The 15,197-nt window shown below is 44.8% G+C and overlaps 1 protein-coding gene across 2 annotated transcripts in view; it reads right to left on the bottom strand.

The window, feature by feature from the left end:
- The window catches only part of GCLM (glutamate-cysteine ligase modifier subunit), a 45,676-nt gene extending 34,967 nt beyond the window's left edge, over positions 1-10,709 (bottom strand). For both annotated transcript variants that reach the window (XR_010186727.1, XM_063939863.1), the window contains exons 1-2: positions 10,305-10,709; positions 3,793-3,858 (exon numbers count right to left, since the gene is read on the bottom strand). Coding sequence is in view for 1 of the 2 variants with exons in the window: in XM_063939863.1 (XP_063795933.1) it covers positions 3,793-3,858; positions 10,305-10,433 (195 nt within the window). In the remaining variant the exon portion in view is untranslated. The remainder of the gene's footprint in view (positions 1-3,792; positions 3,859-10,304) is intronic.
- Between the last annotated feature and the right edge of the window lie 4,488 nt (positions 10,710-15,197).

Here is a 15,197-nt window from a genome sequence, read left to right as displayed (position 1 = left end):
TGGGCGCTGTGGAACCCTTGTGGCGCCATATAAATAAAGGATAATAATAATAATAATAATGTTACAAGTACTTTTCATGAAACACTGATGCTCTGAGCAGAATATCTTGGAGTATTAGCACTGCTGACTCACACAGCATATTACTATACTTCCCCACTAGCGAATGTCGCCTGCATACCGTGTAAGTTGTTGCTATACAGGGTTCAGTCACTCAAGTTAATGTTCTAAGTTGTTTAATCATACAACTCAATACACATTGCACAAGGCCGATGTGGGCAGTGATTACAGACACTGCAGAGAGCCAGTCTAATTATGTGGTAAAGCAGAATCTGAATAATGTGCAGTTTGAGGTTATGAGTATTTATTAAAGGAAAAAGGTTGTCATTTGTAGATTACAGGAAAACTGACGTGATCATCTTTAATGGAAATAAGATCCACAACATTCTGCCCGCAAGAGTGGTAAAACAAATCCATTAACCCGACATGTTCATAATGTTACGTTATCTAGAATATTTGCATAAGAGCAACCAAAGCCATGTGAGAAGGAGCTGGGCCTTCAATACTGCAGACCTATCCATGTACAGCAGAAAGGACACAAAGGTGCATGCAAACAGCTAATCCTCAACTACAATAGATCTGGACTGGCGCCATAATATCCTGCTACTTAGCTACTTATGCCTAGAAGCAAGGTACAACCAGGATCTGTGCTGCTGGCAATGGTGTGAAGGCTAACCCGCAAATAAATCACCACCCCACCACTTAATTTTCCCAACCTTCTCCAAAGCACTGCATGGAGGGTAAGCGAGCCTACAACCTAATAATCCATGGTGCGCGGCACCTGCACAAACCCAGGTCCACTACATCATCTCTAATCACAACCCTTATTTTGGCTCCCATACACCCAGCATAGCGTTTTGAAAAGGTTGAGTTCCTGCTACACCTAGTTCTACATTTTCATCCCCCGATGATCGAAGGGGCAAAAAAAAACATTCTTTTTATGAAACCCAGGTAGAGTGCACTTTAAATACACATTTGCTGAAATGTAATGGACTTGTGGAGACAAACATGGCCTTAACAGGAAGAGTCAGTGACCAAATGCACAGTGATTCAGATCTCCTCTACCCCAAAGGTATAGTAGAGAAGCTAAGATGCACAGTTAACACTCAAAACAAACTATTACTGTTTCATGGTAGCACTTGAGTAGAGTTCTCTCGTTCTATGGGGGCAATTTACTTATCACCTAGGAAATGTAACTCTCGAGTTAAAGTGTCCTACATTATTCAATTGACTGCATCACGCCCAATACCTACGAGTATCTGAAAAAAAGGGGGTGAAATCCTTAATGGCGCTTCTAATAGACCGATTGCTGCCTTCTTAGTCCAACGGTGGACTTATCCCAGGTAGTCCAAAATATAGAACAGAGAGAATTGTGATGGTGTGGACTAGATGGCGCTATCGTTCAAGCAGTGATGGTGAATATGAGAGTGCTAAACAAATACTTAGCTGTGCCGTATCCAGAAGAATAGTCAAAGATATTCTGTATCCCATTTTTGATGGAAGAAGGCAACAACAACCTGCGGCTCCACACACTCGCTTTTCCCCGCACCGGACCTCCGTTCACTCGTCGACGAGTGAACGGAGGTCAGGTGCGGGGAAAAGCGCGTGTGTGTGGAGCCGCAGGTTGTTGTTGCCTTCTTCCATCAAAAATGGGATACAGAATATCTTTGACTATTCTTCTGGATACGGCACAGCTAAGTATTTGTTTAGCACTCTCATATTCACCATCACTGCTTGAACGATAGCGCCATCTAGTCCACACCATCACAATTCTCTCTGTACCTACGACTATCACCGCAGCTTAGTTGTGGTAAGCATTTCCCGGGTGATGTTCTGCAATACAGATACCGCATGTGGTGAGCCTGCGACTAGCCCAAACCACTATTTACCACACAATTCTGTTTGCTTCCTCTAAAGGTTGCAATCAGAAGTCTGTGTTAAGGGCTAATTGCGGACTTACCGCTAGAGAAATTAAGCCAGTTGCTAGATTCCGACGGTGCTAATTGAATCGCCCCGATTATTTGGTCTGTGCGTAAATCCTTTGTATTTAGTTTTGAAGCCTGTTAACACTACACAGTGCTATTAGGGACCCTGCTCCATCCACTTGTCTCCATTCCCCTCCTTACATCATGGCACTGCCTCCCACAAGCTCTTCACATTTACCTCCTGCTGCTCTGAACATTGCAATGATCTGGCCAAGCTGTTCTCACTGTGACTTGACAACCAGCACTGCCCTAGCTTGCAATATATCACATGAGCTTGCACTGCATCAGTGGGGAACCAGCGGTACTGGTTCCTGTAGCGTAGCATTTGTCTGAACAGCATTTGCCTGAACAGCATTTTATAATTAACTGTGACTAGAGCCACAACATACCCTGCATTACTATCAGTGAGCGGCTCTTACCACAAGGTTATGAAATGCTGTATGTGAGCTATACCTGGTAATCCTGAAGATGCAGTAAAAGCACAGTGTCATGTACAGGAAAAGTCCCAGTCAAGAGAATTGTTTCTCAGTCCTGAATTGATCAAGCCCTACATTATAGGTCAATGAAAACTGCACTAAAATTCAGATGTATGAATTAAACATTTGTTTAGAATGCTGTTAAAATGTCAGGAGACTGTCTGCTGCAGCACCAGTGAGAATAAGCAGGCTGGAATTATTGAGCAAGGGTGGCATCACATGGGCAGTGTCTCCAGCATCTTTTTTCTGGGTGCCAGCGGTCATGAGGAGATCAGTTCCGGTGGCAATGTCTCAGCAGCTGCATTACAATGTGTATTTTCCCCACTATCCCTAATCCCTCCCCCTAGTGCCCAACCCACCAAGCGCAACCCTCTTGGCGACGCATAACCGTAACCATCGGCATCCTCAAAATGATTACATTTCATATTGAAACAGTTCGGATGCCAATATTGTGAACATGTTGACATTCTGAGGGTGTCAACATGGTGCCTATCGACAGTTTGTACCATGATGACATTCTGACCAGATAACTATCACCTGGCAGAATATTTCCAGACAGAAGAGTGTAACGTTCATAAGCACAGTCACTGCCATTGTAGCAGGTTAGAGTGAAGGGTAAGATGCTCCTCTCCAAATCACAAAGGACCAACCCAACTATGAACATGGTGCATGCATACTATCCACCGTCTACAGAGGACTTCAGCATTCCGTATGGAGTTCTGTTGAGTCTTCGCGAGCAAGTGTGCAATCAGATTATGGTGTACCTGAATATAACCCGCAGGAAAGTATATACTAAAGGTGTGTACTCACAGTGAGATCCCTGCTATGCCCGATTTTGACTATGGATTTCCCCTGAACTCCCCCAGAGCCCAGATAGTCAAAATCTATGCTATCTGCATTTTCGAATTTGTCTACGTACGATTTTGACGAAGTGGCAATTTTGACTATACTTTGTATTAGATCGTACACTAGATAGTCGAGATTGACTTTCCTGTGCAGTCTCTCTAACCTTGCGATACAGACCCCACGGGAGCACGCATCGGGATTGAATAGATATCGCAAGCTGCTTAACACCTTGAGATATGCACTAACTTTCCTTGCGATTTTGACTATACAGTCAAAATCGAAAGTAAAAAAACTCTAAGGTGTGTACACACCTTAATTTATAGCTTCTAACGTCTACATTTCAGAGTTTGGTCTATATGAATTTAGATAAAAACAGCCATCGCCCTGTTTTATACATGCAAGAGAGAATAAAGATAATCAATAATTACCTGTATAAGCTCTGGGCTAATCTTCAAGCTCCATTCATTTAGAGTAGTCCTGATGCAATCACCCAACTGTAATGAAATAATTTTATTACAATCAGAACATGATATCAGTTTTCAACTAAGAGCTTAATTAGCACAAGTGGTGAATGCACTTCCGTTACCATCGGAATGATCTTTAGGTGTAAGCATCCCTGCAAAACACTGTACAAACTAAAAACCCCAAAACAGGAGACACGTGGTTATACACATCCAGCATATGGTGAAAAGCACGAGTAGTGTATCTGTATAGTGACAAAATGATCCCACTCTTTTTGGGGAGTTTCATTTCAGACATCGATATGACGTGCCGTGCCACAATGGCACATAGCGTCCTGCCAGTTTCCTTTACAGCCTGCAGAGGTGGGAGGGAAAACATTAAATGTCAGAGCTACTGCAAATGGCCCAATATGGGCGCAGCCAGACATTGCCACATCACTATGAATTGAATTCCCCGCCTTTGTGATTCATACCAACAAAAAGAGGACCCTAATCAGTATCTCGCCTAGGGCCCCAGGCAAAATACTGGTTGGAGGGGCTTAGGAATGCAAAAATTTCAAAAGTTGAACTATATACAAGAATAGGGCCCATAAGTTATTCAAGTTCAATCACTATTTATCCTTGACAAAAATAGTATAATACAGGTTCCTAGTGTCGATCACAGAAACGCACACTATGGAAGCATGAATGTTAAAATAATTACTGAATTTTATGGAGAGAAAAAGACAGTGATTAACTAGCACTTGCCTGTGGTAGTAAAAGGAATTACCCAATACTACAGTACAGTTCATGAGCAAGTGCCACCTAGCATATACACTTGCATGTTCTTGCCAGATAGAATATACCTGGCAGTCTTTCCTAACTACAAATCCCAAATATTTGTAAATATATTTAGCAACCTTGTTCCCCAAAGTCAGCTAATGATCTTCATTGTACTCTGTAAATACAAATGTCTTAGAAGGCAAGATGGTAAGTGTCACGCTTGACATTTCATCACAGTTTTGGCTTCCTGTATCTGGCAAACATACAACACAAGAGAATGAAGTTTCACCCTAAATGCAGAGCTTCCAAATGCTGCCATTACAGCCCAGGTTTAAAGGATATCCATGCTTCAGCACAGATGGTTACTTCAAATCGCCTGAGGTACTAATTAACGTCCCCAGTGCTCAAGCATGGATACCTGTTCCCTAATATATTGGAAAATGAAAAAACCCTCCATTCATAAATATCAACCTATACCCAATATAAAACAACAAGTGGTCTCATAGGGCACAATTCAATTCTAAGAGTTGAATAGCGCCGGGAATTAGTAATGGCTATTCAATACAGCGCAATGCGACACCTGACGACGGGACTTCTTCTCACATCCCGGAGGGGTGCGAGCAGAAATCCGCCAAAAGTGCAGGCGCGATGCCAATTTCTACCCTTAGCGCGGCGGAAGTAGCATCACGCTGGGCACTTAAGTCGGAGAATGACGGTTTTCCCGACAAAACACTGTTTAGTCTGGGAGAATGGGCATTTTCCGACTTACCATTGCGCTGTATTGAATAGCCCCGGGAGCTAATTCCCTGCACTATTCAACTCTCTAAAGGCCCATATAGACGGGCCGATGCACGAGAGATGTGTGCTGAGCGAACCGCTCAGCACACATCTCTCCCGCCACTCAGCACAGCGCGATGTGTGCTGAGCGTGCAGGGGGAGACGGGGGGGCAGCTCATTTCACCCAGTGGGTGAAGTGAGCGACCCGCTAGATTGGCCTGCATGCAGGCCAATCTAGCAGCAGCGATAGCGATGTGCGGGGCCGCGCATCGTTATCGCTGAGGGGGCTACACACTGAGCGATCAGGCTGATATTCTAAGCCATCTAGTCAGATTGCTTAGAATATCGCTCCGCGAGTACCCCCCTTTAGAATTGAATTGTGCTTAATGATAAACACACGTCTTAAATGATTACAAAGAATTGAGTGATGCAGAGCAATCTACTACTCTATTTGCATCACATTTTTACATTCTGTTTGTGCTCTTTTTTGTAAGTTGTATATGAAGCAGGGAAATTAACATATAAGGCGGAATTCAATTGTTTGAAAAGTCGGTTGGGTGTCTGTTTTTACCCAATAGACAGGCAAAAACAGACTCCCAACTGACTTTTCAAACAATTGAATACCCCCCATAGAGTTATTTTAAATCTTTAAACACCCATACATTTGCCAATATATTTTAATCGTTTAAGATGGCACATACTACATCATACAGACAGTAAACACATGGCACTTGCCTTCTCTATGGATCAAGACAGGTTGAGAAATTATTTCCCGGAATATAATAAGAAATAAAAGTAACAGCGTTTCCATTGATGCAGTGAAAATCACTAAGCACTAAAAGTATCACAGTTATGTCTCTTGTCCTAGGGAATTTATAGGCTCCACTGGTCAAACACATCGGCTAATGCTGGCGACAGATCCACTTATGTTCTCTAAGTAAATTAAAGATTGCAGGAATATGGGGTCAATAGATCTACAGTGTCTAGTTAGACAGTCAATAGGTCGACATGCCAAAGGTCGACACATGTAGTCGACATGAGGTTTGTAGTTTGTTTGTTTTTATTCTTTTTTTCTGACTTCGTCATACTTCACCATCCACGTGGACTACGATTGGGAATAGTAACCTGTGCCGAGCGCAGTGGAGTGAGGCACCTTGCCCGAAGCATGGTGAGCGAAGCGGTGCACTAATTGGGGAACCACGTGCTCAGACGGTTGAAATGTCACCAAAAACGGTGTGTCGACCTTTTAGAGGGTGTCAACTATTTTCTATTGTCGACCGTTTCATGAGTGGACCCTTTGTTCATGTCAACCTAATGACCATAGCGACCTTTTCACGGTCATCCTAATGATTGTAGACCTTGTTACCGATTGATCCGCAACAGATTGCAGGAACGTTGCTGTGTAAACAATGACATCAATTATTATTATATACTTATTACCATTTTTTCACGGCTTTATGTGGATTATACTCTTGCACAATATAGTGATATATTGATAAATAGCCTATGCAACAAGACCAGGTTCTTTTGTGCCAACTCATTATATTAAATAAAGCTATATAGGCAAGTAAAAGATGGGGGAGGGACCCTCCTGAAAACGATTACCGACAGTCATAATCCCGACAGCCATTGACCGACAGTCAAAATACAGAAAGTCAAAATACTGACAATCATTATGACAACATGTTCAAAATGCCGACATTCCAGAATACGGACATGAGTTTTTCTGATGATTTTTTTTGTTGTCAATGTGGACATACGTAGACATGGACACCGTGTAAGTGTACTGCGTCCCCTCGCATGGCTCGCTGCGCTTAGCGCACTATTATATTCCTCTTCCAGGTCCGCTGGGATGGTAAAACATGAACAAGTCTGTTTTTGGGCAAAAATTCCTTAAAAAACAGACTTGTCAGCATTTTGACATGTTGGCATTTTAAATGTCGGTATTCTATGTCAGCATTTTGGACATGTCGGTATAATGAATGCCGGTATTTTGACTGTCAGTCAATGGCTGTCAGGATTATGACCGTCGGTATTGTGTCAGTCTGTAAATCAACTGCTACCCCATTTAAAACATGATGGTGTGCAAATTCTAAAAACAACCCTCTGAGAATAAAGCTGTCTCAGGAAAAAGACACCAGAGTACAAGATAAGTCACTAGGCAACATAAAAACAAAATGGTTTAACTGTAAGCATTATAAATGCAACTTTTGTTAGAGAAGTTTTGCATTTTAGGTTATAGGTCTATAGGACTTCAGTCAAGCAATCAAAGTCAGTCCGGTCAAGGGTGTCAGTATTTTCCTTGTGCCCATATCAGCTTCCCCAACAGTCCAGAGAAATACTGGTCCGACTAAATGATTGAGAGTGTAAGCAAGCAGATGCTGAAGCTCCTAAATAATGTTCCCAGGTCATGCGGAATATGCTAACAAGCCATTTATTGGTGTATGAAGTCTGCTGGAAATAGGACTATATTTTCCTTAGGCAGTATTCTTATTACTATGGAAATCAACACATTAGGTACCTACTGTTTTTGTATATTTTCTTTGCCCATTTGTTTTCAAAAGACTAAAAAAAAATATTATTGAGGTCACAGGATCATTGTTAATTAGTTATAAATAAATATGGTGGTCACAATTGTTGTCTTACAAATATGTAAGAAGCATTGAAATACAAAAAGTCTAATTGCTCAATTAATAGCAGCTCACGTAATAACTTGCTCATCCTAGTAAACAATAACCCTTTGTGGGCAGGCATCCACGCAAAATTGTACCCCAGGAGACCTCACTCACCTCTGCCTTAAAATATAAAAATGGCTGACAGTCTTTTTGTGGGGAAGTTCCTATAGAGGTGACTTGCAGAAACTATACACTAATTATAGGAATATTTGTGTAAACCTCTCATTCAGTTTAAAATATAATACAACAGTAATAAAAATAAATTTACAAAAAAAAAAAAGTGTTAAATGACTGTTGTATGATCACTTGTGAAAGGGGTGGAGTCTGTACTACACAACCTAACAATAATCATAACAGGTGCTACCATGCTGAGACTTGTAGTAATTATTTGTGAAGAAATCGCTAAACAATACAGAAGACATTGCAGTTTATTTTATTTTTTTATAGTAATCTACCAAAACGCTAAAGATAAAATTGCCTTTAATGAAAGCACAACAGTTGATCCTGTATTGCATCTATTTATAAATAAGGTCTGGTATTCTTGTATTGATTTTTATGTGCACTTGTATATACTGGTATCAGAATCATACACAATAAACCAGTCTAGAAACACAGATCATTGTAATAGCCTAATGGACGTGAGTCAGAAGCCTAAAACCAGCAAGTCATCCTGACAGGACGAAGTAATGAAGGAAGTGAAAGTAAACATTGCAGGCCTTCAAATGCTGTCTGCATGCTATACTGTGTATCTACACTGCATAGTCTGCTATTACTGTATTATACTGTAGTTTAAAGTATGCTTATACTGAAGTCACTGGTTCCTGGGGCAAATGATTCCTACATAGCAGCAGAATGGTTTCCTATTTAACTTAACAAATGGATGACATTTCTGAAGACAAGATAACGGGTTAATATTTCCCTTTAAAATGCAGCAAAGCCAGTAAGTCCAGCTTAATGAACTGTCTGAATAGACCTTTAACATGTAAACTAGTGGCCTGAAGGTAACAGGATTTTGTTAATAGAAAACATCTGAAATACAGTATATTAGTACATGTTACTATAATGTCCTGGTAATTAAACCAGATACACACACTTTTCATTGGGGTTTACAGTTAGCACTGACCGATATCTTTTTTTAACACACACAATGGGGTCGATTCTATTCGGCAACTTAAGAATAGCGCCGGGAATTAGCTCCCGACGCTATTCAATTCAGCGCCAGTTAAGTCGGCGATGTCCCGTTATCGCCAACTTAACAGGTAGTTTTGTCGGGAGAACGGGCATTCTCCGACTTAGAATCAGCCTCGCGCCGGCCGCGAGGCAGCACTTTTGTCGGGTTTCTTCTCTCATCCCCCGGGGATGAGAGAGAAGAATTCCCGACAATTGCGGGTCACTAGCAGCTGAATTGAATAGCGTCGGGAGCTAATTCCCGGCGCTATTCTTAAGTTGCCGAATAGAATTGACCCCATTGTACTCATGGGAGACATAAGCGGAACAGGATGCCTACATTATGTAGAACAAAACTACATTCAAGCTATTGGCAACTACACAACTAGGCAGATGTAATATACAGATTTACATAATAGTTTCCGATAATGAAATTCCCGCAATGGCTACACATCTTGGATACCCCGGCAGTCAATCACTGATATACTTATAGCCCAGTCTCACCCCAGCAGAAATCATTTTGTTGTAATAAGATTTGCAGTCAGTCCTGCCTAGAGACACAAAGTTTAGGTTTAAAGTGATATTTACATTTTCATCCCAAGAGGGAACAATTTACCAGGAGCCACCCATCACAGTGGCCACTGCCTACTGTGCCAGGCATGCCAGGTGGCATAGCACTGCGCACTCCCCGGCAGATGGCATCATCAGTATTTGATATTACATAACATGTACATCGCTCTCTTCCATAACTATATGACACAACAGTACAGTAGCTGCACTGCACACCACTTCCCATCATATAACCATCTCTATAGTGTCACCGATTACTGCGATAGGAACATGTGCAGGGAGAACAGATGCCACAGATACTCCAATGACACACAGAGCTCTGCCAACTAGAAGTGCCCAGCCAGTCAGCCCACAGCAGGGCGCTCACCCACCGGGCTACAAAGCAGAACTCACATGCAATCTTATCCCTATAATTGCAATTTATTTTAATTAACACTTATGAATAGCTAGAATGCTATATCAGTGCACAGGCCACACACACTGATGTAGCAGGGAATACTCAGTGTCAGCATACATTACAGCACTCACCTCCTCACTGGGGGAGACAGGGCACCGCTTCTTCAGGCGACCCCAGTTCATCAGGTTGCCGGTGTGCAGGCTGAGAGTGTGGGCTTTGCCCAGCAGAGTCATGGCCGCGGCGCTGTCGGTGGTGCTCATGTCCCTGCAGATGATGCGGTTACACCTCCTCGCTGAGCGGACGAGCAGCAGAGTGTGAGGCGGCTGCCGGGATCTGCTATAAAGCTGCAGCACGATGACTCGACACAGAGACAGCAGTACCACTCACACAGCAGAACTTAAGTGCTGAGGAACGGTGACTCATCCCCGGCCCCCGCTCGCTGCTGCTGCTGCTGCTGCTGCTGCTGCTGCTGCTGCTGGGCTCACCGCCGCCGGCACCGCAACACGTGCAGTGCTACGCCACTTACCACGTTACTGTTGTTATGGGATCCTGTTTGTGCGGACCAGCGCCCCCTGCCGCCTTGGGGTGTCTTATTGAAACAGATGCTCTAGCTTTCTGGAATCACGAGGTCCTAGAGTCGACTTTAACCCAAAGTCAAAAGGTTATTACTGAGGTAGTCAGCAAAGATACATAAAGTATTGCTCAAACTATTGGCCCTCATTCCGAGTTGTTCGCTCAGTAATTTTCTTCGCATCGCAGCGATTTTCCGCAAACTGCGCATGCGCAATGTTCGCACTGCGACTGCGCCAAGTAAATTTGCTAAGAAGTTTGGTATTTTACTCACGGTATTACGAGGTTTTTTCTTCGTTCTGGTGATCGTAATGTGATTGACAGGAAGTGGGTGTTTCTGGGCGGAAACTGGCCGTTTTATGGGAGTGTGTGAAAAAACGCGGGAGTGGCTGGAGAAACGGGGGAGTGTCTGGGCGAACGCTGGGTGTGTTTGTGACGTCAAACCAGGAACGAAACTGACTGAACTGATCGCAGTGGCAGAGTAAGTCCCGAGCTACTTAGAAACGGCTAAGAAATTTCTATTCGCAATTTTGAGAATCTTTCGTTCGCAATTTTGCTAAGCTAAGATTCACTCCCTGTAGGCGGCGGCTTAGCGCGTGCAATGCTGCTAAAAGCAGCTTGCGAGCGAACAACTCGGAATGACCACCATTGTTCTGCCACGTGTGCTATGGGGTGGTGGTCCAGTCCCAAATCAAATGGTCCCAAATCTAAGGATTGTAAGAGACAACAGCAGTGTTGGTGCGGTGGCTTCCAATTCTAAACTATAATTGCAAACAATAACAAAACCCCTGGCATGCTTGGGTTGTCTTATTGTTTGTTTGCAATCATAGTTTAGAATTGGCAGCCACCACACCAACACTGCTGTTGTCTCTTACAAGCCTTCGGTTTGGGACCATTTGATTTGGGACTTGACCACCACCCTATAGCACACGTGGCAGAACAATAGTTTGAGCAGTAAGGCAATACAGCTACTTACCTGCCCACATTCATGCTGCACACATGACATATTTGATCTTGTTGGCATTGAGTGCTGTACAGGTGGGCAGTACGGATGGGAAGCAGTCAGCTTAGCGACGAACGGGATCTTAGAGGTCGATATTTACCGACGCCGGGATCCCAATAGAGGACACAATCCCGGCTTCAAAATACCGGTGCCATGCGGTATGCCGGCGTCAAAATACCGACAGCCGGCATCCCGAACGTCCTGACAGCGGGACGTGCTTTCTGTACTGCCGCGCGGGGGAGGGCGGATGTTATTTTCAGGCAGCAAAAGGGGGGTTAGGCTTGGCATACACACACAAACGTTAGGGTTAGGTACCGTGGAGGGAGGGATAGGTTTAGCCACATACAGGGGGAGGTTAGGGTCAGGCATCTAGCGGGGAGGGTTAGGTTTAGGCATCAGGGAAGGAAGGGCTAGGATTAGGCATCTAGTGGGAAGGGTTAGGCACCCACAAGAGAAGGGTTAGTGATAGGGTAGGGAAAACATGAGGGTTAGGGGGCTAAATGGGGGGATGTCGGTATACTGACAGCCGGCATCCCGTCCATTGGTATATCATACTGAACTCGTACGGATGGTGTAATGGTTACCATCATTGCCTCACAGCACTGAGGTCATGGATTTCTTTCCCACCACGGCCCTTTGTGGAGTTTGTATATTCTCCCAGTACTTGCATGCGTTTCCTCCGGGTTTCCTTCCACAATCCCAAAATATACTGGTAGGTTAATTGGCTCCCCAAAAAATGATCCCAAGTGTGTAAATGTGCGCATGTGGTAGGGAATATAGACACTGGAGTAGGGATCGATGTGAATGGCCAAATATATTCTCTGCAAAGCGCTGCGGAATATGTATGCGCTATGTAAATAACTGGTAAGAAAGAAAATAAGGAAGACCGTTATTCTTATTATGCATAATATTGAATGAGATTACATAAAACTAACTTTTCTCTGACGTCCTAGTGGATGCTGGGGACTCCGTAAGGACCATGGGGAATAGACGGGCTCCGCAGGAGACTGGGCACTCTATAAGAAAGATTTGGTACTATCTGGTGTGCACTGGCTCCTCCCTCTATGCCCCTCCTCCAGACCTCAGTTAGATTTCTGTGCCCGGCCGAGCTGGATGCACACTAGGGGCTCTCCTGAGCTCCTAGAAAGAAAGTATATGTTAGGTTTTTTATTTTACAGTGAGACCTGCTGGCAACAGGCTCACTGCAACGAGGGACTAAGGGGAGAAGAAGCGAACCTACCTGCTTGCAGCTAGCTTGGGCTTCTTAGGCTACTGGACACCATTAGCTCCAGAGGGATCGACCGCAGGACCCGTCCTTGGTGTTCGTTCCCGGAGCCGCGCCGCCGTCCCCCTTACAGAGCCAGAAGCATGAAGATGGTCCGGAAAATCGGCGGCAGAAGACTTCAGTCTTCACCAAGGTAGCGCACAGCACTGCAGCTGTGCGCCATTGCCCCTCATACACACTTCACACTCCGGTCACTGAGGGTGCAGGGCGCTGGGGGGGGGGGGCGCCCTGAGCAGCATTAAAAAACACCTTGGCTGGCAAAATAACCACAATATATAGCCCCAGAGGCTATATATGTGGTAATTACCCCTGCCAGAATCCATAAAAAAGCGGGAGAAAAGTCCGCCGAAAAAGGGGCGGAGCCATCTCCCTCAGCACACTGGCGCCATTTCTCCCTCACAGTTCCGCTGGAAGGAAGCTCCCTGATTCTCCCCTGCAGTCTACACTACAGAAAGGGTAAAAAAGAGAGGGGGGGCACTAAATTTAGGCGCAGTATAACTTATAGCAGCTATAAGGGGACATAATTCAGTTAGTCCCTGCATTATATAGCGCTCTGGTGTGTGCTGGCATACTCTCTCTCTGTCTCCCCAAAGGGCTTTTGTGGGGTCCTGTCTTTAAGAGCATTCCCTGTGTGTGTGCGGTGTGTCGGTACGGCTGTGTCGACATGTTTGATGAGGAGGCTTATGTGGAGGCGGAGCAGATGCCTATAAATGTGATGTCACCCCCTGCGGGGCAGACACCGGAGTGGATGGACTTATGGAAGGAATTACGTGCAAGTGTCGACTCCTTACATAAAAATTTGACGACATGCCAAATGCGGGACAGCCGGCTTCTCAGCTCGTGCCTGCCCAGACAATTCAAAGGCCATCAGGGGCTCTGAAACGCCCACTACCTCAGATGGCAGACACAGATGTCGACACGGATACTGATACCAGTGTCGACGACGATGAGTCAAATTTAATGTCCACTAGGGCCATTCGTTGCATGATTGAGGCAATGAAAGAGGTATTACACATTTCTGATATAAACCCAGGTACCTCAAAAAAAGGGTATTATGTTTGGGGAGAAAAAACTACCAATAGTGTTTCCCCCATCTGAAGAATTAAATGAAGTGTGTGAAGAAGCGTGGGCTTTCCCCGATAAAAAATTGGTGATTTCAAAAAAATTACTAATGGCGTTCCCTTTCTCGCCAGAGGATAGGTCACGTTGGGAAACTCCCCCTAGGGTGGATAAAGCGCTCTCCGGATACGGCCGCCCTAAAGGAACCTGCTAATAGAAAGCAGGAGGCTATCCTAAAGTCTATATATACACACACTGGTGTTATACTGAGACCAGCTATTGCTTCAGCGTGGATGTGCAGTGCTGCTGCTGCTGCTTGGTCAGATTCCCTGTCGGAAAATATTGACACCCTAGACAGGGACACTATATTGCTAACCGTAGAGCATATAAAAGACTCAGTCTTATACATGAGAGATGCACAGAGGGAGATCTGCCGGCTGGCATCTAGAATAAGTGCATTGTCCATTTCTGCTAGGAGAGGCTTATGGACTCGGCAGTGGACAGGGGATGCAGATTCGATAAGGCACATGGAAGTTTTGCCTTATAAGGGTGAGGAGTTATTCGGGGATGGTCTCTCAGACCTTGTTTCCACAGCAACAGCTGGGAAGTCAGCATTTTTGCCCCATGTCCCCTCACAGCCTAAGAAAGCGCCGTATTATCAGCTACAGTCCTTTCGACCCCAGAAAAACAGGCGGGGAAAAGGCGGGTCCTTTCTGTCTAGAGGCAGAGGAAGGGGAAAAAAGCTGCAACACACAGCAGGTTCCCAGGAACAAAAGTCCTCCCCCGCTTCTTCCAAATCCGCCGCATGACGGTGGGGCTCCACAGGCGGAGCCAGGTACGGTGGGGGGCCGCCTCAAAAAAATTCAGCGATCAGTGGGTTCGCTCACGGGTGGATCCCTGGATCCTTCAAGTAGTATCTCAGGGGTACAAGCTGGAATTCGAGGCGTCTCCCCCCCGCCGTTTCCTCAAATCGGCCTTACCGACAACTCCCTCGGGCAGGGAGGCTGTGCTAGAGGCAATTCACAAGCTGTATTCCCAGCAGGTGATAGTCAAGGTACCCCTACTTCAACAAGGACGGGGTTACTATTCCACACTGTTTGTGGTACC

Source organism: Pseudophryne corroboree, chromosome 9 (genome assembly GCF_028390025.1).
Source record: "Pseudophryne corroboree isolate aPseCor3 chromosome 9, aPseCor3.hap2, whole genome shotgun sequence".
NCBI lineage: Eukaryota > Metazoa > Chordata > Amphibia > Anura > Myobatrachidae > Pseudophryne > Pseudophryne corroboree.
This window is presented reverse-complemented; position numbering and strand designations above follow the sequence as displayed.